The sequence below is a fragment of the Lynx canadensis genome, chromosome A2, assembly GCF_007474595.2.
Source record: "Lynx canadensis isolate LIC74 chromosome A2, mLynCan4.pri.v2, whole genome shotgun sequence".
Classification (NCBI taxonomy): domain Eukaryota; kingdom Metazoa; phylum Chordata; class Mammalia; order Carnivora; family Felidae; genus Lynx; species Lynx canadensis.
The window spans coordinates 130,208,530-130,229,622 of NC_044304.2; the positions used below are offsets into that span (position 1 = coordinate 130,208,530).

The 21,093-nt window shown below is 39.5% G+C and overlaps 1 protein-coding gene across 7 annotated transcripts in view; it reads right to left on the bottom strand.

Moving 5' to 3' along the window:
* DOCK4 (dedicator of cytokinesis 4) overlaps positions 1 to 21,093 on the bottom strand; it is a 433,703-nt gene that overhangs the window by 30,389 nt on the left and 382,221 nt on the right. For all 7 annotated transcript variants that reach the window (XM_030308249.1, XM_030308247.1, XM_030308245.1 and 4 more), the window contains 5 exons: positions 18,652 to 18,745; positions 10,719 to 10,867; positions 8,929 to 9,015; positions 7,047 to 7,151; positions 1,284 to 1,425 (listed from right to left, as the gene is read on the bottom strand). In XM_030308249.1, coding sequence (XP_030164109.1) covers positions 1,284 to 1,425; positions 7,047 to 7,151; positions 8,929 to 9,015; positions 10,719 to 10,867; positions 18,652 to 18,745 — 577 coding nt within the window. The remainder of the gene's footprint in view (positions 1 to 1,283; positions 1,426 to 7,046; positions 7,152 to 8,928; positions 9,016 to 10,718; positions 10,868 to 18,651; positions 18,746 to 21,093) is intronic.

Genomic DNA, 21,093 nt, shown 5'->3' on the forward strand with positions numbered 1-21,093 from the left:
TTTTAAAAATTGCTAGGAAGGTGCCAAGAACTCAGTTGACAACAAATCATTTCTCAAACTGCAGGCCTTGAACTAGTTTTAGGTAGGTGATTCTGACAAAGTATCTGTTTAAAATGTCTATAACTTGTGAATTTATTTATCACTGATTTGTCTGTTTTCTTTCCTCCTTTTTTTTTTTTTTTTTTTTTTTTTTGTGGGGGTGGGGGGCTTTGGGTTGGATCTTAGGTACTTAGAATTACATTAACTGTAATCCTTGTTTAAGAGACACTCTTATCCTTAGTCTATGCATGTCCCCTCTTAATTTGTTTGTATAATAATGTATAAATACCCATGCAACCATGACCAAAGACAGGAACCCGTTGTGACAGTGATTTTTATTTACCTGTGTGATGCTCTGTGTCTCCAGCCTTCCCACACTTAAGCTATCACTCTCCCAAATCTTCTACTGATAAGCAGAGTGTTGTTGGTGTAGTTGATATTTAAAAAATTACATTAGAGGGGTATCATATTTACTTGTATGTTTTACACCTTCTTCTCTTTTCATCCTAAGAAGGACAGCAAAATCTTTTCCCTTATGGAATTTCTTGCTTCTATTGCATTTTATTTTCTACTTTGAAATGGTATCCATAATTATCAGTGGGAGTTTCTTGTCTTCTTTATGAACATAAGTTTCAGGAAGACAGAAGCCATCACACAGGAGTGCTGGGGTGAATTCCCTTTGTCTCTAATGCCTGTGTAATTTCATTTGGATTGCTTATATTTAGACAATGGGAGTTTCAATTACACAGCCATCACTAAAGGCTGTCCAGGATGCCATGGCTAAGAGTTCCCCCAAAGACACTAAGGTACCTTGTTTCCTTCCTTCCAGAATAAAAGTATCACAGGAAAAGGGGGTGAATGATATGTGCCAGTAAATATAACACTATCATTTCCTCGAACTGAAGCAGTTTCCACAGGATATGTTGGAGGAAAATTATTCTAAGGGAGATCACTAAAAGGAGCTTTAAAAGCAGGTTTGAGACACAGAAAAGTTTTAATTGAAAGGAAAAAATTCTTTACCAGAATCCTTAAGGGATTTCCTTTCAACTGACATTGTGATAATAACCAGAACATTCTGCTCAGAAGGAGCTAAGCTGACATCAAGGTGATGAGAAGGAGAGAGAGTGAGAACATGGCTATGGCAGAGGGGGCCAGAGGCTGAACAGCCTTGCACGAAAATGCGCTGCGGCTAACGGCCAGCGGCTCTAACTGCACTCACTGCAGCCCCTCCTAGGTGTGGATACACTGAGCTTCCGCCTGGAAGATGGTCTCATCAGGCTGATTGGCGTGCTGCATAGCGATGGCGTGGGGGAACTCATTCAGCATTCTCTGTTGGAAGGCCTCCAGCCTTTCGTAGTCATGCCCTCGACACACAAACTCCTTATTCTGCAGGAGAAATAAAAAAAAAAGAAATTAGAGCCATATAGTCGAGTGCATTAATTACAGAGAGAAGCCAAAAAATAGGGCACTGGCAGTAAGGGAGCATACGCCTCACATCAATAGACTGTCACAACAACAACAAATCCAAAACACTGACACAGTCTGAAAAATTTGCCCAGATATGAAAAATGCAGGGCAAGGATCATGAGCTTCACTTTCTACTGCTTTTGATAAGACTCAGTAGTATGTGCCAAGCTTGTGTGCATGAGGTGCAAAGAGGCATCTGATTCTCAGAGCACCGAAGTATAAAACAAAGCAATCATGTTCTCTCTGAATGCTAATGAGCACATGTGTTAAAGATTTTTTTTTTTTTTTTTTTGATAAGCTGGATATCAGAGTTTGGTGGGTGAATTCTCAATTTGGAGGAAAAGAAAGTAAATGCAATCTCCAAAAATGCGCGTTAATGCATTTTTTTTATAAAGGCCACAGAGATCAACACCGGATCCTCAACACTGGATTCCTACATGGAAAAAAGGAAGACTATCACCGTCTGTATTCCTGCTCTCAGCAGGGCCGGAATGGGAAACTTCCCTGCCGTAACAAACTGGGCTTGGCTTCCTGTAGCCGAGAGTCTTGTTAACTGGCCCAAGATAAGACTTAGGATTTTTAGGGCCTTGCTAAATGTTGGACGTTATTTTGTTTTGTTTTGTTTTTTGTTTGTTTTCTTTTACAAGATATAGATGCACTCTGTGGGCTGGGACTGTCTCTCATTCAGGCAAAAAATGGTGAAGGTTATCCTTGAGGTAGTCTAAAGAGCTGGAAAGATGGGCAGGTTTCTGGAAAGCACCTTTGAAGTCAGGTTAGATATGAGGAACTCTTCCTGACAGGTGAGTAATAATGAAGTTACAACTGTTGAAAACAGTCACTGACTAGGTACTCTGCATATATCTTATTTAACCCCAACAAACGTGAGGGGGTCATTCCCACATCCTGCCCCATTTTATAATTGGGAACCACGGATCAAGATCTTTATGTACTTTGGCGATGTGTATTAGATTCAAACTCAGGTGTGAGACCAAGGCCTGAGCTCTGTCTCCACTGAACATGGCTGACACATCCAGAAAAAACTCCTGGCAGCTATGGGGACCACGAAAGGTTGTAGGTGACATGCCCTAAAGATCTTTAAGAGAAAGAGGGCATGGTTCATGGTCTTGGGGAGCTAAGGCCCAAGGTTCTCAGAGATTCTTATAATTACACAAATGCCCTAAGGAAGAACTCTGAGTCACCTGGAAGAAGTCAGAAACCAGGGGGCAGGGGGCAGGGGCCTCAGGGTTGCAGCTGAGAAAAGGCAGGTGGAGGCAAGCAGAAAAAAAGAGCAGGGAATGGGCTCTGAAAACCTGCCACAATTCTTCACAAACCTCCAAATAAATCACAATCCTTTGGTAATACAGGCTAAGACAGACTACCTAGAAATCAGGACCCCCCCTCCCCCCCCCCCCGCACTAACAATCCCATATTTAAAACTTTCTAGATAAAACAAAGTATACTTTCTGATACTATTTTTTTAACATTCTATTCAAAAGATAATAAATTTGCTTGATAAAATAAGACTATACATATGATAAATATTCCTGCTTATTACAGAAGTCCCAAAGTAAGTATCTGACTGTTCTAATAACTGCAACATTTTTAAAGCAATGCTTAAATCTTAGAGCAGGTTGTAAAATCAGGGGTTATTCTAAGCATATAATCATTTAATGGTGTTAAAAAGTCATTCTGAAATAAAAATAAACTTGGCATCTGATATTGGAGTTGTCAGGAAATAAAAAAGAATTAAACATTTCTCCGATCAATACTTTTTTCATCACAGCTTTGAGATATAGTTCACATACCATAAAATACACCCTTTTGAAGGTTTTTAGTATATGCACAGAGCAACTATCACCACTGTTGAATTTGAGAACATTTTCATTACCTTGTAGAGAAACTCATATCCATTAGCAGTCACTCCTTGTTTCCTCTGCCCCTGCACCCCTATCCCCCACCCCAGCCCCTGGCAACCACTCATCTGCTTTCTGTTTCTGTGGATTTGCCTATTCTGGACATTTCATATAAATGGAATCATACAACATGTAGTGTTTTGTGACTGGCTTCTTCTACTTAATATATGCTACAAAGTGGCTGAACCACTTTGTATCATGTAACAGTATTTTATTCCCTTCTTACTGCTCAATATTCCATTGTATGAATATACCGTATGTTTTTCTATCTATAGGCTAACGGACGTTTGGGCTGCTTCCACTTTTATGCAATAATGAATAATGCTGCTATGAACATTTGTGTATAGGTCTTTGTGTAGACATATATTTTCTCTTGAGTATATACCCAGGAGTCGCATTGCTAGGTTACCTTTGTTAATACTTAAAAAAAAATTTTTTTTTCATTGTCTTTTTCTTTTGAAAAGGAAATACACACCAATGGTTAAAAAAAAAAGGAAAAAAAATCCCAAACAGTACAGGACATACAATGAAAAGCAAATGTCTCTCTCATCCTTGATCTCAGTTATTCTTTCCAAATCACTATGCAGAGATATTCTGTGCATAAAGAAATTGTCAATAAAGAACCCATTTTCCAAGAGGGTAAAAACTACTTAAATCGTACACTTATATAAATGTATTAACTTATTTCAACTTGAAAAATTATCTTGAAAATGATCACAAAGAGGAAATTTTTATTTATGTAAAAAAATTTTTTTAATGTTTATTTATTTTTGAGAGGGAGAGAGAGAGAGACAGACAGACAGACAGACAGACCATGAGTGAGAGAGGGGTAGAGAGACAGGGAGACACAGAATCCAAAGTAGGCTCCAGGCTCCGTGCTGTCACCACAGAGCCCGACACAGGGCTCAAACTCATGAACCACGAGATCATGACATGAGCCAAAGTTGGATGCTTAACCAACTGAGCCACCCAGGCACCCCCATGAAGAGGAAATTTTTAATGTTGAAATTTGCATGTTTTTAAATTGAAGGACAGACTGGAATCTGATTTCTTAAAAAGAGGTCCAGCCCCATGATTCTGAAGGGTGTGGTGCCTTTTAGAAACCAATAGAGGGTAACCCTTCTCTTTCATTTTGAAGAAAATATCATCTATACCTAGAAAACCTGTTTTTTTGTTTTGTTTTTAAAAAAAAATTTTTTTTTAAGTCCTTATTTATTTTTGAGAGACAGACACAAGAGTACAAGTGGGCAAGTGGTAGAGAGAGAGGGAGACACAGAATCCAAAGCAGGCTCCTGGCTCTGAGCTGTCAGCACAGAGCCCGATGTGGGGCTTGAACTCACAACCTGTGAGATCATGACCTGCGCTGAAGTTGGACACTCAAGTGACTGAGCCACCCAGGTGCTCCAAGAAAAGCTGTTTTGAAAAGACTAATAACATAGGTTGATTTATTCTAATTAACTTCCTAATAAAATTTATTCTATTAGCCAATTCAGTATTCTAATTTGCTAAAGTCCTTTTAAAATCGTGGCTCCAGGGGCGCCTGGGTGGCGCAGTCGGTTAAACGTCCGACTTCAGCCAGGTCACGATCTCGCGGTCCGTGAGTTCGAGCCCCGCGTCAGGCTCCGGGCTTATGGCTCGGAGCCTGGAGCCTGTTTCCGATTCTGTGTCTCCCTCTCTCTCTGCCCCTCCCCCGTTCATGCTGTGTCTCTCTCTGTCCCAAAAATAAATAAAAAAACGTTGAAAAAAAAAATTTAAAATCGTGGCTCCTAAACTACTTCTGTTTTTTTTTAAACTTTACACTTTTATTTATCACAGTTTTATTTACTAGATACACATTGAGTGTACTTGTTACCTGCACACAGAATTTGATCAGGGCCACAATATGACTTTTGTGGGCCTCTTTCTCTATAAAACAGTATCAAAAATCATACTGAGAGACTGATTTGGTATGAGGACAAATATATACCTAATAATCTAATGTATAATATACAATTTAATATATAACATTTTCTTCCATGAAAACAGTTCATTTTTCCCTTCTGATCTTTAAAAGAAATGAAAACACTTTTGAAGGCCATCTAAAATATTATGATCTGTAAACTCTGTACCCACTGTATGTAATGGATTGATTAGCCCTGAGTAGGATGTGGAAGAAAATGTAATCTTTTACTTCACTTGATTTTGAGCTGAGAGAAGAAGGGGGTCTGTGGCACCAGAGTCATGTCTGGACCCTCCTGTGGGGTCTCCAGCCCCTGCACTGCTCACAATTCTAGAATGTCCACACTTCCGCTCACTACCTGGATGCGGGCTACCTGCACTTGGCAGCGGGGTGCTGATCACAGTCCTGTGCTTAGTATGTCCACCTTTAAAACAGTCTTTCAAAGTCAGGAAGTATTCTAAACCTGTCTCTGTTTTTGACCCAGAATCAAGCTTTCCTCTGCCCATAGGTCCATCTGCAGAGTCAGCCTTTGGACCACGTACACCATCACGTTGGTTCCTTTTGAACCCGACAAGGAGATTTTACTTGCGTCTGCGTGGCACCAAAATAATCGGTCATTTCAATCAACCTGTCCTTTCCGTGTTTGTTCCATGTAATACTAAAATGAATTTTTGCCTATGGTGCTTGGATATTTTGGAATCTATACCTATATCTCTATTTGGTGTCTATGTATATATATAAACTTTATATATAAGTAAATGAATAAATAAATACATATAAAACTTTGATTATAAAAGGCAGATAAGTTAATGATTATTAAGCAAACAATGAAATCCAATCTTTCTCCTCTCCATTATCCTTCAAGTACCCCTATCCTATGTTCATTCATATGTGCTGGTAGTTAAAGCAAGATTCAGGGCAACACAAATACCAAAGTATTTGTATGCGAGGATTTAAAGTTTGTAATGAATTCACTCAATCTACAAATTATTCCAGATACTTCTCAGTTGCCTGGGGGAGGAACCTTTCCTCTCCCAACCAATGTTTTTATGTAAGTGAGTATATGTTATGCACTCAAGTATTAAATAAGTCTTCAAGCACGTAAGATACAACTTGGCACAATGTGAACCATGGTAAGAATAGAGTCAAATATTTTATGATCCACTAGGTACCTTGGAATATCTGGAAGATTTTCCTTGATGGAAAGAGTTTATCCTAGCAATAAATGGGATCTCTTGGTTGAGTGACATTTACCCTTTTCACAAAAGCGGTAACTGGGCTCTTCCCATGATTCTGGAGGGAGTTTCTAGAGGACATAGGACTGCAGGGTTTATGGTCATCTGCAGTGCCCCGCCATTTTTCTCTAGTGCAAGCTACGTGGAAATCACAGACTAAACAGAGCAGTAAATGTCAATCACACAGGGGAACAACTATAATTAGCAAAGACTACTCATAAAATATAGTCACCTTAGAAATTTAGGATGAAAAATCAAAGAAATGTTTGATAATTTGGTGAGTTATTCAAAACAAGGTAGTCTAGATTTAGTACACTGTCTACAAACTAAAAAGTTAAACAAGAATCTCTTGATATTATGGTCCTAAAAGGACAAAATGTCATTAACATCTTGATTTTCTTGACTGGGGTATCTATATTGGAAGTATAAAAGCAAATTAGTGTATTAACTTACTCTTAAGAAAAATGGAAATTTTTTCCCATAAAATCCAACTCTGAAGAACTCTGGTTCAAGGCGTTGCTGGTCCATGATTTTGTCATACAAAGAGGCTTCCATCATCTAGCAAAGCAAAGGAGAGGTTCTAATAATTTTATCTCGTCTTTCAGCTCTACTTGTTTATAAAAGAGGGTGTTTCTTCTATATAAAGGAGAACTTCTCTATCGTTTGCAGAAAAGAAGATTTCACTCCCTTTTTATGCTTTAAGGCAGGGATCAGCAAACTTATGCTGTAAATGGACAGAGAATAAATATTCTAGGCTTTGCAGGCCATATGGTCTATCACAACTCCTCAGTTGTGCAAGGCCCATAGGCTATAGCTTTCTGACCCTGCTTTTAAGAATCAAATATTATTACATGTTCTCATGAGAGAAAATAATTTCTAAGCACAAGGTCCATCAAGAAAATATTATCTTCACAATTAAATAACAAGTGACATGAATTAAAAAAAAAAAATGAACTACTAGAGGCCAAACCTTCCTGGAGAACTCTCACGCTGGATGTACTCACCTGTGGATCTGGTTCTCCTTGGTCACAGTAATTCAGGACATTTGGAAGGTGCAACCTTGCACAGGTTGGACAGGGATAAACCAAACCAAAGGAGACCCATAGTGCAAAGTGCTATCTGGGCTGAAAGCTCTTAAGTGTGTCTCTGACAATGTTGGAACTATGAAGCACATAAAGCTTATAGTTTTCCTTCCATGATATCATCCCCAGGGTTTATAGAGAAAGACTAATATTGCACTTGAAAACTTCCCCCCTCCCTCTGCCCCCCAGTAACAGCACCCCAAAGAGCAGTTGGCATGAAGTGTAATGCTTTGGGTTTATAAAAATCTTAGTGACTATGATACCCAAGGGCTCTCCTGGGTAAACATTGTAACCTCACTTCTGTTACAGGGACAGTATGCCAAGAGAAGCACAGCGACGTTTTTCTATCAAACTGCAGTGCCTGCCAGAGCCAGCCAGCATGATGGACTGAAGTTAAAACAAGGTTTTTTCTCTTTGGTCTTCATGTTAGGAGAAATAGTGATGAACTACCGACATGAAATACTACACCAGTAGTACAGGGCCGGTTTCTGCAGGTTGAGTGAGTTACTTGTGGGGTATGGGATTTTGCAGGCTGTTAAAGGTTTACAATATCATCTCTTCAACTGCTACCTCAGAATTAAAAGGGAACATCATAATCTGCTTCCCATTTTAGAAACCCTGAAGAGCTGAGGTGTTACAAGATGACACAAAACACTCATGACTCTGAAGAATAAGGATTTAACAGTGCAAGAGGGACCTGTGTGAATCGGAAAAGAACAGAAGGGACAAAACATTTCGTTCAGGGACACAGAATATTGAACTCCTTGGGCTCTTGGGTACTAAGACCTTGGTTTAGGTGTAGCAAATAAAACATATTGCTGAGGCTAGAGTGGACACCTATACAATTTAGCCCTCAAATATGTACAAATGGGTCAGCTAGCCATTTCTACTGTTTTGCTGTGCAGATTATGGGACTAACAATAGTATATTGTTACAGAGATCTGTGTACAAGTGAGAAGCTCTTGAACAGTGTGGAGATTTTCGTCAGTAAACTAAAAGAATTAATCATAGATTTGATTGCATATTTCAGACCTGATGTTTGTGCATGGATCAAGGGCTCACTTTTGTGCACTAATCAAAAGCATCTGCTATTTCTCTGTATAAATAGCTGAGTATGTTTCAGAGGAAAGACTTAAAAAAGCTTTCTGCAAGACATGTCGAGATGATCACAAAGTTAATTTCATAGAAGGATACTGGAAAGCTAATCAAAAAAGGATGCCATAGCCTGGTTAGGATGCATCCGGGCACCTTACCCTCATCTTGCTCAGGTTTCTGTAGTCATAGTAACTCTCGTACTGCTCTGCAATCTTCCGGCACAAGATGATGCCATTCTCCCAACACTGTGGACAAATACATGATATAAATGCTTGTGATCCCACAACATTTACTTATTTCCACCCAGAGGTCAAGGTGTAACTGCTTTCAGATCATCCAGCCTTACTTCTTAATCTTTATAACTTACCTTTAATAGTATCACTGCAACTTTAAGCTTGAAAACAGCATGCAATTAACATGCAAATTATTAAAACTCTTTAGGAAGTAAGAAAATATGATCCACCAGAACAGGCATTAACATATGGTGCAGAATCATTTTCTGGTGTCATTTCAGAGTCATCATCTTGAAATAACTACAGTTCCACAATGGCCAAGTAGATGAATAAATAGGCCCTCCGTGCTAAGGAGGGAATTACTACTGACCCCTAAGGCCCAATTATCCACAGCTGGCAAGCTGGATTCCTTGCTTGGCTCAATTGCACTTGTAAATTGTGAGGATCTAACCCAGCTGGTTAATTTCCAGCAGAAAAGCAAAAATTCTTTCGTCTAGCCCAAGTGTCAGCAAACTTTCTGCAAAAGGCCAGACAGTAAATAATTCAGGCTTTGTGGGCCACACAGTCTTTGTCACAACTACTCAACTCCACTGTTAAAGCACGAAAGCAGCCACAATGAATAAGCCTGTCTGTGTTCTAATAAAGCAATCATCTATGGACACTGAAATGTGAATTTCATGTAATTTTCACCTGTCAGATATTCTTTTTCTTATGGTACTTTTCAAACACTTAAAAATGTAAAAGCAATTCTTAGAATGTGGATGGTACAGAAATAGGCAGTGAGCCATCTGACCCAGGGGCCACAGTCTGTAATGTCACATCTAGCACAAACCCCTTGGAAGGGCCAAGATAAGCGGACAGAGATTTTATAACAGCTTATCCTACAGATGGAAACTCCACTGAAGGAGGATACAAAGGCATTTCCTTGCTATTAATGTAACAAATGATATGTCAGTATATTTAGATAAATAATAAAGGAAGATAGGAAAGAGAAGACACAGGAAGATAGGCAATTCCCTTGCATGAAATTATGCAATTATATTTTGTACAAGAATGACAGCCGTGTTTTAGTCTTCTGTTTAACCTTGGCAATTTGGAAGATAGATTTAAATCTAAGACACATATCACCAAAGCATCCAAATGTTCAAGTCAATAAACAACTGTGGTCAGATTCATAAGTGTTTTTTAAAGGGTACTGCAAGCCCTTGAAGAGGGAGACGGGGTGGAGTGAGGTGATGTGCTAAAGGACATCATTAGGTCAGTGAGGTTTTTCAGGACACCATGGCATCTCTAAGTATACAATGGGAGGCCGTAAAATTCTTTAAACAAAACAAGTGGGATGGGGCAGAACACATACCAATTTGGGAAGGCAGGTGAGGGGTGGTAACATGTTTTTTTAGAGAATAAAATACCTCCAGATCAGTGTTTCTCAAGGCATGGCCCCAAATTCGTACACATTGGAATCTCCTTGAGTCCTTGTCAAAGTTACAAAATCCCCTGCCCCAGGCCAGACATACCTAATCAGAATGTCTAGAGGTGGGACCTGGAAATCTTAACAAACTGCATGTTAACAAACTCTTGGGTGTTTTCAATGCATATTAAAATTTGAGGGTGCCTGGCTTGAGGACGTGGGCATCAGAAAACTAGAAATGAAAGGCAACATGACAGCAACACAACCACGTTGGGTGAGGCCACAGGTGGGTAGGGCTACTTACTTTGCCTCGGTCAAAGTTCTGGATGATGGCAAGATGCAGGTGTTCCTTGCGCTGCCATTCTGTTTGCATGGGGTAGGTCAGGAACTCTCGAAGGGGCCTGTCAGACCATTCCAACAGCTCATCGTATAACAGGAGAGTATAGGCAGCCTCTGCAAGCCAAGTGGGAAGGCAATGATTGAGACAGGGCCCCAAACAACTTCCCCTTGAATGGGGCTGGTTTAGAACAAAATGGAAAAAATATTTTCTGAATTTCATGATAATGAAGAAAATGTTCAGAATATATGCAAAAGAAGGTGATGGCTTCCCCTTGGAAGATAGAATTATCAGAGATTTGTACTTCCTCTTTTGGCTCCCTGTATTCATTCCCTCCCCCACTTCTTTCTTTCTCTTTCTTGCCTTCTCTTCCTATCCCTCCTTTTTTCTGCAATGCCTGTATGCTGCTGGCTTAATAAAAATGGTTAAGAAAATCTTATTGGAGATGGTTCAAAGAAATAGACATGCCTTTGATTGCTAAGGAAGTTCACTGGCAAATCCCTTGGGGTGAGACCATGGGCATCTTTCAAAGGGCATGCTTAGGAAACAACAAATGGTAACTCAATTCTTCTTGATAACAGAAGGCTTTAAAATTTGAAAATGGAGTTCAAGGATAGGGTCAGGGTGTTGGCAGAATTTAGGGCAAAGAAGCCAGAGAGGAGCTAAGTGCAAAGAAGAAAAAAAATCAAGCAACATAAGAGGGATTAGAAAGGGCAGAAGTGTTAGTATGAAGTGTGTGTGTGTGTGTGTGTGTGTGTGTGTAAGAGAGATAGAGACAGAGAGAGACACAAGAGAGACAGAGAGAGAGGACTGTTACATGTTATATGGTATGACCCCCAGTTGGCCCCACAAATCTTCAGTAATGGCTACTGAAGACATTACATGTTTGATATGGGATTTCTTGAAAAAAACATGTAAAGGGTGATATTCTGTATACACACATGAAAACGGTGACCTGTAGGCTTCAGAACAGTTGACAGGTAGTGCACTTAATAGAATACTTGCCATTCTGCAGGTCTCTTCATGAGTCTTAAATATGACCAAACAGATGGGGTTCCACTGCCACTGGCAAAGGACCACGATAACTGTTCTTTCCCTCTAACGTTGTAATAGCCAATTCATTTATTAAATTGAATAAAATGGACAAACCTTTATGTTATTAATCAATTTAATTACCACCCCCGTATGTTTCTTAAAAGATGTAATAGTAACTTTTAACACAGTATCAATAGTCATTATTGGTCTTCACTGACTTGCCTGAAGAGTAACTACACATAAAGCTCTAAAGTAGCATGTGGTCTTACTACTATGACTTGGCCATCTCAGTGTGTAAAATGTAGTTGTAATAAGGAAGGCTTGGGTCCCTATCACTTTTCTTTTGCCTCTTACATGTGGAAGTCCTGTGAGGCATAGGCTCTGGCATTTTTTCTTTTTAATTATCTTTGGTGACCTCAGTCTCCTGGCTTTCAGGGGTGACTGCAGAAGCTTTCCTGACCAACGAAGAATCACATTCCTCTCTGTTCAGTTTGCACACTGTTATCAATATGATTTTTTAAGGGGAAGGATCACATGGTTCCCCTGATACACAGTAGCCAGTAACTGTCAGTAGCTAACAATAAATGTATGCCTCTGAAAGCCACAGAGGAGGCTGGCCATGATCTGGTCCCTCCCAGCCTCTCAGCTCACATCTCCCATTGTCCCTCCACATAGTACAAGTAAGAAGGAACTTGCCACTGTTTCTCCTGGGAAGCCTCCAGCCTTCATGGTTGGAGCCCCTTGACCCAACTGTCAGCTCGTACAAGAAAGCTGTCCAAACAGGAATGGAGGTACCTTCTGTTAATGGGCACTGGCCACATTCTTGTGGAAGTTGAATGTGACACGGACAGAGAGAGCACCAGCTAAAGGATGTGGGTTAACTGGCAGACGCAGAAACAGCTGAATCACCAACACAATGTAGGTTGCCACGGAAGACTGCTTTTTTATGGGACAAGAATGATAATAATAATGATTGTCAGATCTGTGCTGTATCTGAATAGCTTTCCAGTTTTCTCTGAGACTTCCTGAGATGATTTCCTCATCTTTAATCACCCACCTATCCTTATAATAAACGCCAAGCACCTAAGAAAGCCCTATGCGTGTCTTTGTTCCTCTGTCTACACACTTTGCTCCTATCATGTCAACCATCCATGGTTCCCTTCACTGGCCACATGGACTGACGCCTGCAGTCCCTCACAGACTATTCCTTCAAGCTCTTCCCCTGCACTGGTGAATAACTCCTATTTTCTCTTAATATACAGCTCAGGAATTATCACTTTGTCTCTCATATTTCTTTTGTGTCTCCCCAACACCTGAGCATTCAAAAAATATCCTTGCAATTAATCCTTTTATAGTGAAAAGGATGAGAAGGACCGAGTGAACCCGTTCCCGCAGTTGAAGCTTTTCAGCTGCCCATGGGGAGTGACTTAAAGGGCAATGAAGGTCAAATTCATAGAGATGGAAAGTTGAATGGTGGATGCCAGGGACTGGGGGAGGAGGGGGTGCGGGGGAAAATGGAAGTTATTTAATGGTTACAAAGTGTCCGTGTGTGCAAACAAAAAAGGTCTGGAGATAGAGAATGGTGATGGCAGCACAAAGATGGGAACATACTTAATGCCACTGGATTGTAAACTTCAAAATGGTTAAGATGGAAAATTTTAGGGGCGCCTGAGTGACTCAGTCGGTTCAGCATCTAACCTCGGCTCAGGTCATGATCTTGTGGTTTGTGACTTCAAGCCCCACATCGAGCTCACTGCTGTCAGTGCGGAGCCTGCTTTGGATCCTCTGTCTGCCCCCCTCTCTCTCTGCCCCCCCCCAACTCACTCTCTGTCTGTCTCTCTCTCAAATACAATAAAACATTTAAAAAATTATTTTAAAAAAGATGGTAAATTTTATGTTACCTACATTTTATCACAATAAAAAAAATTTAAAAGCAGGGGAGGGGTGGGCAATGATGGCTTTTTAGTCCCTAAATTGCTTTCCAAATCATGCTTGCCCTGGGACAGTCCAGGGCATGGGCAGAAAATCAGGTGTGGGTATGCCATTGGGAAGTCCCAGAATACATGCAGGTTTGGCAAGCCATCAGGAGAGGCTGACAAATGACTGAATGGTGACACGGAAAGAAGTGAAAATAAATTACACCTGTTTCGGAATCTGCTTCAGGAAAATGATGATGTCTATCTGGGGTAAATGGTGTGTGTAAAGGAAGCTATAGAAAATTTTCATGAAAGAAAACGTATATACCTTTGAAGCGTAAGCAACACAGGAGACTACCGAGGCTGATTTTAAATACATTAGCAAACTGTAGATGTTTTATTGTAATATGTTGTATAGTTATTCTTCTGCATCTTTAGAAGACAGTATCATGCATTGAAGAGGGAAGAATGAATCACATCTAAAATTTCCAGCGATCTTTTAAAAAGTATTTATAATTTTGAACAAAAGGCATCACTGCATAATTAAACAGGGGCCATCCCCTTGACAAATATACAGTGAGGACAACCATATGTGACAAAAAAACATAAGAGAAAACTAGATATGAATTAGGAATGGAGAGTACGGTCACAAAAGGCTGCAAAGGGTTAGGCCATTTCAACAGAATCTTACAAAGAGAAAAGTTAGAAAAGTTTTCCCATTATTTTCACTTTCTTCAAGGATACACAAAAATGAACACAGAGAAGTGATGAATAAAATGTTGCATGGGGGAAGGACTTCTTTCTTATGACTTCGGGGAACATAAAACCTGCAAGTTCAGTGAACAAATTAAAGAAAAACAATTTTCCCATTTCTAAAATAGAATCAGATCTGGACTCTGTTTTGGAGAACCAAACTATGTCTAGTACGTAGCTGGAAAAGCTTGTCCTCAGTTCCCTCCCTCATTTCTTTTTTAAATGGACTTTAAAACAAGTCCACTAGGTGGTTTTCATAGCTAATAAAAACTAGCTTTACCATTTCTCTCAAAATATGGCTACTAACTACTCTAAAAATGGTCACTGAAACTCTCAGACAGCATACCTGCAAAATCTTAGTCTATTTAATCAAAACCATCAGCACATCTGTGTGAAGAAAGACTGGGGCTTCCTCAGTGACTCAGGAATTACTGATACTGAAGAAGAAAAATCTCTGCAGGTGTTAAATTTGAGTAAATTTATCGGTGATGCATTTTTTTAACCCTCACAGTGCTGCACACTAAACTGAGAAGACTAAGAAGAAGAAAACATCATCTCTGTCCTCAAGGAATTCACCTTTCAACTGGATATCTCTACCTACTTACCGACCTATCTAGGTACGTACGTACACACACACACACGCACACACACCTTATGTAACTATTAATAAAAATAATGTGATAAGTGCTTTAATGGATATCTGAAAAAAAAATGCACTGGGAAAAGAGTTGGAATCATCAACTCAGCCCATGGGAGAGGGGTGGTGGAGCATGGAGGGGCTGAGGAAAAGAAAAGGAAAAAAATTCCAGGAAAAGATGGTAAAGGAACACGTCCTTAAGGATGAAGACAAGGAATGTACAAGTGGGAAAATGAGACTGAATAGACAGGTGTTGGTTTTATTACGATGGACCTTGAGTAAAGAGCTTAAACTTGTTTTTTTGTAGAAGACATCAATTGAAAACAGTTACATCTAGAGAAAGGGTTGGTGAAATTGTTAAAGGGCCAGACAGCAAATAACTTATAATCTAGCTTGCAGGCCACATGGTCTTTGTTGCAACTACTCAGTTCTGCCTTTTGTAGCACATAAGCAGCCACAGACAATATCCAAGTAACTGAGTATGGCTGAGTTCTAATAGAACTTTCTTTAGAAAATCAGGTGGTTGGTCTGCAGTAGTTTTCTGCCCCCCACCCCCCTGCTCTAGAGAATAACTCTGGTGATAATTAAGAAACAGTCCGGGTGTGAGCCGATGAAGCCCTAACTCAGGCAGTGGGGTGAGGGTGAACAATGAAGAGGAAATGGTTTTGAGAGACTGTTAGGACGGGAAATCAATAGAACATCGTGAATGGGTGAATGGTTACTCGAGGGAGGCTGAGAGTTACCAAAGATAACATCAAAGTCTCCACACTCAGTAAACTGAGTAAACACAGACCTTCTATTAATTGATAGAGTGAAACTGTAGGCATTATTTAAATGCTGGCAACACACTCACCATTACAGAAAGGATTTCTTTCTTTTGCTTTTTTTTAAGTTTATTATTTTGAGAGAAAGCATGCGCATGCATGAGTGAGTGGGGGAGGGGCAAACAGAGGGGGAGAGAAAATCCAAAGCAGGCTCTGCACAGTCAGCATGGAGCCCGACACGGGGCTCGAACTCATGAATCATGAGATCACGACCTGGAGGTGAAACCAAGAGTCGGATGCTCAACTGACTGAGCCACCCAGGCACCTCGGGATTGCATTCTTTTAAAGCTGAAGGAGGGGCCACAAATCAGGAGTTCCTGGGAAGAACAGTGTGGCAAAGGACTAAAATTTAAGTTCCTAAATCCAGTTAAAGGGTTCTTATACTGCTTGTGATGTAGTAGGCACCTTGTGTCGTACTTTTCCCTGATTGTAACTAAAAACCTAGGCTCAATATATAAGGCAAGTTTTGGAGGATTCTGACAAGTAAATAAAAGGGGGTGGGCAAAGTAAGAAAATCAATATTCAAAGAATGACAGTAAAATAGTGTGGGTTTTGTTTGTTTGTTTTGTTTTTGTTTTTGTTAGCCTTTCTTAATCTCCTGGCTTAGCTTGTCCTGTCTCCTGGAACTACAAATGGAAATGTGCAGAAAAAACCCAAGCAAAGGTCTTCTGGTCAGAGGATTGAGGAAAGGATCTTCCTGTGGGATGGAGTACTTTTGAGCCTTCTACCCTCCTCTGAATCCCAGGAACACAGTGCACACCTGCAGTGGGGACAGTGAGGACAAACACAGTGGCAGCAGTGGCTTTGATGGGTTATTTTTTTTACATTCACTGCCTCGTCCCCAGGAAGACAGACTGTACGAAGTGCATTACAGTGTGTAGAGGGTCAAGGCTTGGCTTTGACTAATTGGTTCCAATCAAGCAAGAGTGCCAGGAAAAGGAATCTCTGTGAGGTAGGAAATGTGAGGACCATCACAGAGAGGAGGCATGTAGAGAAAGGCATTTTTATATTTGTTGTACAGTGCCCCAAGAAGCACGTACATTCAACAGATCAGAATCAACATAATCAAGATTCTGACAGACCTCTGGTCAGTTCCCAGGCTCTTCCTGGGTGACACACATGTGGGTGAGACCAGAATAGTACTGTAGAGGCATTAGAAACTATACCAACATCAGAATCACAACCTTCAGAAGGTGGTTCAGGACTTGAGGTTCATATCTAACTGGACCGATTGTCTGCTGAAATAAAAAAAGTCGATCTTCTCCAGAAGATTTTAACAGAACCCAGAGTATCATAATATTCAAAATGTTTGCGATAGAACCCAAAATTACTTGACATTCAAAGAAACAGGATAACTAAACACATCTCAAAGGGAAAAGGCAATTAATTAACAGATGCCAACCCCAAGATTCAGATGTTGGATTTACAGATAAATACTATGAAGCAGCTACTGTAACCATGCTCCTTAAAGTAAAAGTGAACACTCTTGAAGAGAAAGATACAAGTTCTCTACAACGAAACTGAAGCTACAAAACAAAATAAAAAGAACAAAAAAAAAACCCACAAAAAAGCAAAAATTAAACAAAAATTAAACTTTTACTGGAAGGCTCAGTAGCTGAATAGAAATGGCAGAAAAGAGTCAATGGACTTGGAAATGGATCAACAGAAATTATCTAATTTAAACAAGAAAGAAGACAAATTGAAAAACACATGAGCAGAGCCCCAAGAGCTTATGGAACAATACCCAAAGCCCTAACATTTATGTCTACTGGGGTCCCAAAAGAGAAAGAGTGGTGCAGAAAATATATTTGAGGAAATAATGCCTGAAAACTTCCCAAATTTGGAGGATGAAATAAGTTTACAAATTCAAGAAACTCAGTGGACCCAAACAGGATAAAGAAAGCCATGCCCATATACATCCTAAAGAAATTAGTGGAAACCAATGATAATGTCCTGAAAGCAACCAGAGAATATTATACATTATTTACAGGGAAAGAATACAAATGACTGCAGACCTCTCACTGAAAACCATGCAGGCCAGAAGACAGTAGAGCAACATTTTTAAAGTCCTGAAACAAAACAACTGTCCACCTAGAATTTAATATCCAGCAAACATATCCTTCAGGGATAAAGGTAAAATAAAGACATTCCAGATGAAGGAAAATGAAGAGAATTCTTCACCACTAGATGTACTTAAAAAGAAATATGAAGACAAGTTCTTTAGGATGAATGAAAATGGTAACGGGGGAAAGTGAGAACCTCCATGAATGAAGAAAGAACAACAAAAACAGTAAATATATAAGCAAATATGATAGACTATTTAATGTTCTTAAATTTTTAAAAAGAACTATGACCGTTCAAAGTAAAAATTAAGGCATTATCCAATAGGGTTTTCCACAGATGCACACATGATACTACATAGGACAACCACAACATAACGTTACTTAATTTGAAATGGCTAAAATACCAACTCTAAGTAGACTCTGACAAGTTAGGTATGTATTTTGTAACCCCAAAAGCAATCTCTAAAAAACGATACCAAAAGATATAGTAAAAAAAGCCAATAAACAAATTAAAATGGAGTGCTTAGAAATACCGATCCAATTAAAAAGGTCCCTTTTAAAGTGAAAATGCTTGAGTCCTCAGCTCGGATTCTAAAAAGCAAAGGAGTTTCCATGTATAACACACCAGTGTCCAGCCCACTTCCCCCAGCCTGAGCCAAAAGACAGAATTACCTGTGAAGTTTTGGGCTTTGAGATGCAGATCATAGAGTTTGTGGATGTAGCGTATATACATCTCTTCCTTGTTCAGTTCAGTCTTATAGAAGTTCTGTACAAAAGAAAACAAGTGTGGATAGTTCTTCAACAGTCAGGCCTGCAAACAGCTGCCTTTCACTCTGTAGAAGGTCTGTGTCTTAAACCAAGACAGTGGATGCATTTTTCCATATAAATGTCTTGTTAAAAATTAAGTAAGGAGGCCCAGTGTTATAGTTTTAATGCAACACTCTCTGTGGTAAACATTACCTAGCAATTACTGGATAAGCTGGTAAGTCTTGGGGGGGTGTTACTACCATTGATTCACATTTCTTTTGTACCCTCTATATTGTTTTTGATGGTTCTACTGCCTATTCAACTAAAAAAATATTTAAAATATATAACAAATTAATCTGCTTATTAAATTTGACCATCGATATTCAAAGGATAGCTAATTTTAGATTTCAAACATATTTTACTCTACAGAAAAAAAATGTTTTCTAACATCTTTGGTAAGGATGAATAAAAATGATGTAAAAGCATTTTTCTTCTCCTGAGGAATTATGTAAAAGAGGGTCAATGAAAATGCTCTTTATTTTTAAGGTATTAGTCTGCGTTTCCTACTTGTGTTACAGTTTCAGTATACCCGGACACATTATGTTGGCTTTTGAAAGGTATAAGCTATAAACATCCACATGTCTTCCTTCGGTGCACTGTACAAAGTACACTAGCCCTCCCTGAACTTAGTAAACTTGGAAACAAATGTACACAGCATTAGATTCCAGCACAAGCAGCATGCTGTAAGACTAAATGGGGCACTTTTTGTTAGCAGATCACTGTACATTACAAAATCCCTGTTCGAGTCTTCTGAACCACTATCACTATTGTTGACTGATCTTAGCTTGTATGGGCAAGAAGGAAAATGAACAGTGATAAGGGGATAAATCTGTTGACCTGAAGGAGTGATGGGTTTTCTTTAAGGGGGAAAGGCCAGGAATTGTGAAAATCTTTGAAACTGATTAGCGAGACAGGGCTCTGGCGATGAACCAAGCTAGCCAATGTGGCTGCTTAAATTGTACTTGGCTTAAAGCCCGAGGACCTTCTGTCAAATGTACTTTCTGTCCACTACCTAATAGGTGTCTATTCTTCAATAGGAGAACTCTTACAACCTTGAGGCACTGACATTTAGTTGAATGTATCATAAAATTTTTTCCTTCCAATTTATACCATTATCCTCCTCCTTTTCCTCTTGTCTCCTATAGATCTTGGCATTCTTTAAAAAACTAAGTAAATAATGCGATTCGCATCTCTCGTCTTATAACCCAAACCATTTTAATTAGCAGGAATTGGTGTACCATCAACACAAGTCTAACAACCTCACAGCGGGTTTTTTAAATTATTAAGGGATGATTTGCTCTAATAGCTTTCTGGTAAGAAGAAGCTTTCTTTGAGAACAAAATAAGTGATCGCTCTATAAATGAATCATTCTCCTTAAAGAAGAAGAGGAGGAAGAGAGGGAGGGGGAGGGAGAGGAAGAAGAAGAACAAGAAGAAGAGGAGGAGGAGGAGGAGGAGGAGGAGGAGGAGGAGGAGGAGGAAGAAGAAGAAGAAGAAGAAGAAGAAGAAGAAGAAGAAGAAAAAGAAGAGAAGAAAAAGCAGAAAAAGAAGAAGAAATTTCTCCAGTCAGTAGATGAGAATTTTTCATATATGTCTGGCAAAACTTGTGACACAAAGAACAAAATAATAATTACATTTCCTAGTATTAGTCATGTCAAAGATTACGCATTTTTACCAATTTAACACTACACTTTTAACTTCAATCTTGTGAAGGAAGCCAGAGTTCTCTGGAAGACAGTCTGGAAATAATCTTTCCAAAGAGTTGAGAAAAATCTCTAAGACGAAGTGAGTAGCTGAAGAGAACTATATTACCGCTACAAAGCATCAAGCACTTTCCATATGGACTAGAAGCTAAAAAGATTAGCTTCAAAGTTACGCGTTTGGTACTCTGATAATAAGCATTCTTGTGCTAGTTTGAAATTAGAACTGCTTTCAAAATGTTAACATTTTCTATAGAGGCTGTTCTTAGTCAGTGCAAAGCCAGCAGGCTACATTCTCTGTGTCAGCTAAATCCTGCTGGGGCCCCTGATTTTATTAAATCTCTGGCTCATTCCTACTGGGGGCTACACACATTTTGGGCAGAGCATTCACTCCTTCATCCAGGGAAACAATCTCTTCCATTCTGCCAGTTGAGGACATGAACCTAGAGTCTGTGCGTGTACCTGTTCACCTCCACACAGAAGACACTGTGGAAGAAGATGGACACAAGGGAAGGAGATTCTTCTGGAAAAAGGTAAAAGTTGTCCTTTGAGGTTATTTATGAGACTTTGTGACCAGTATTGCTGAAAAGCTGGGGTTAAAGAGACGA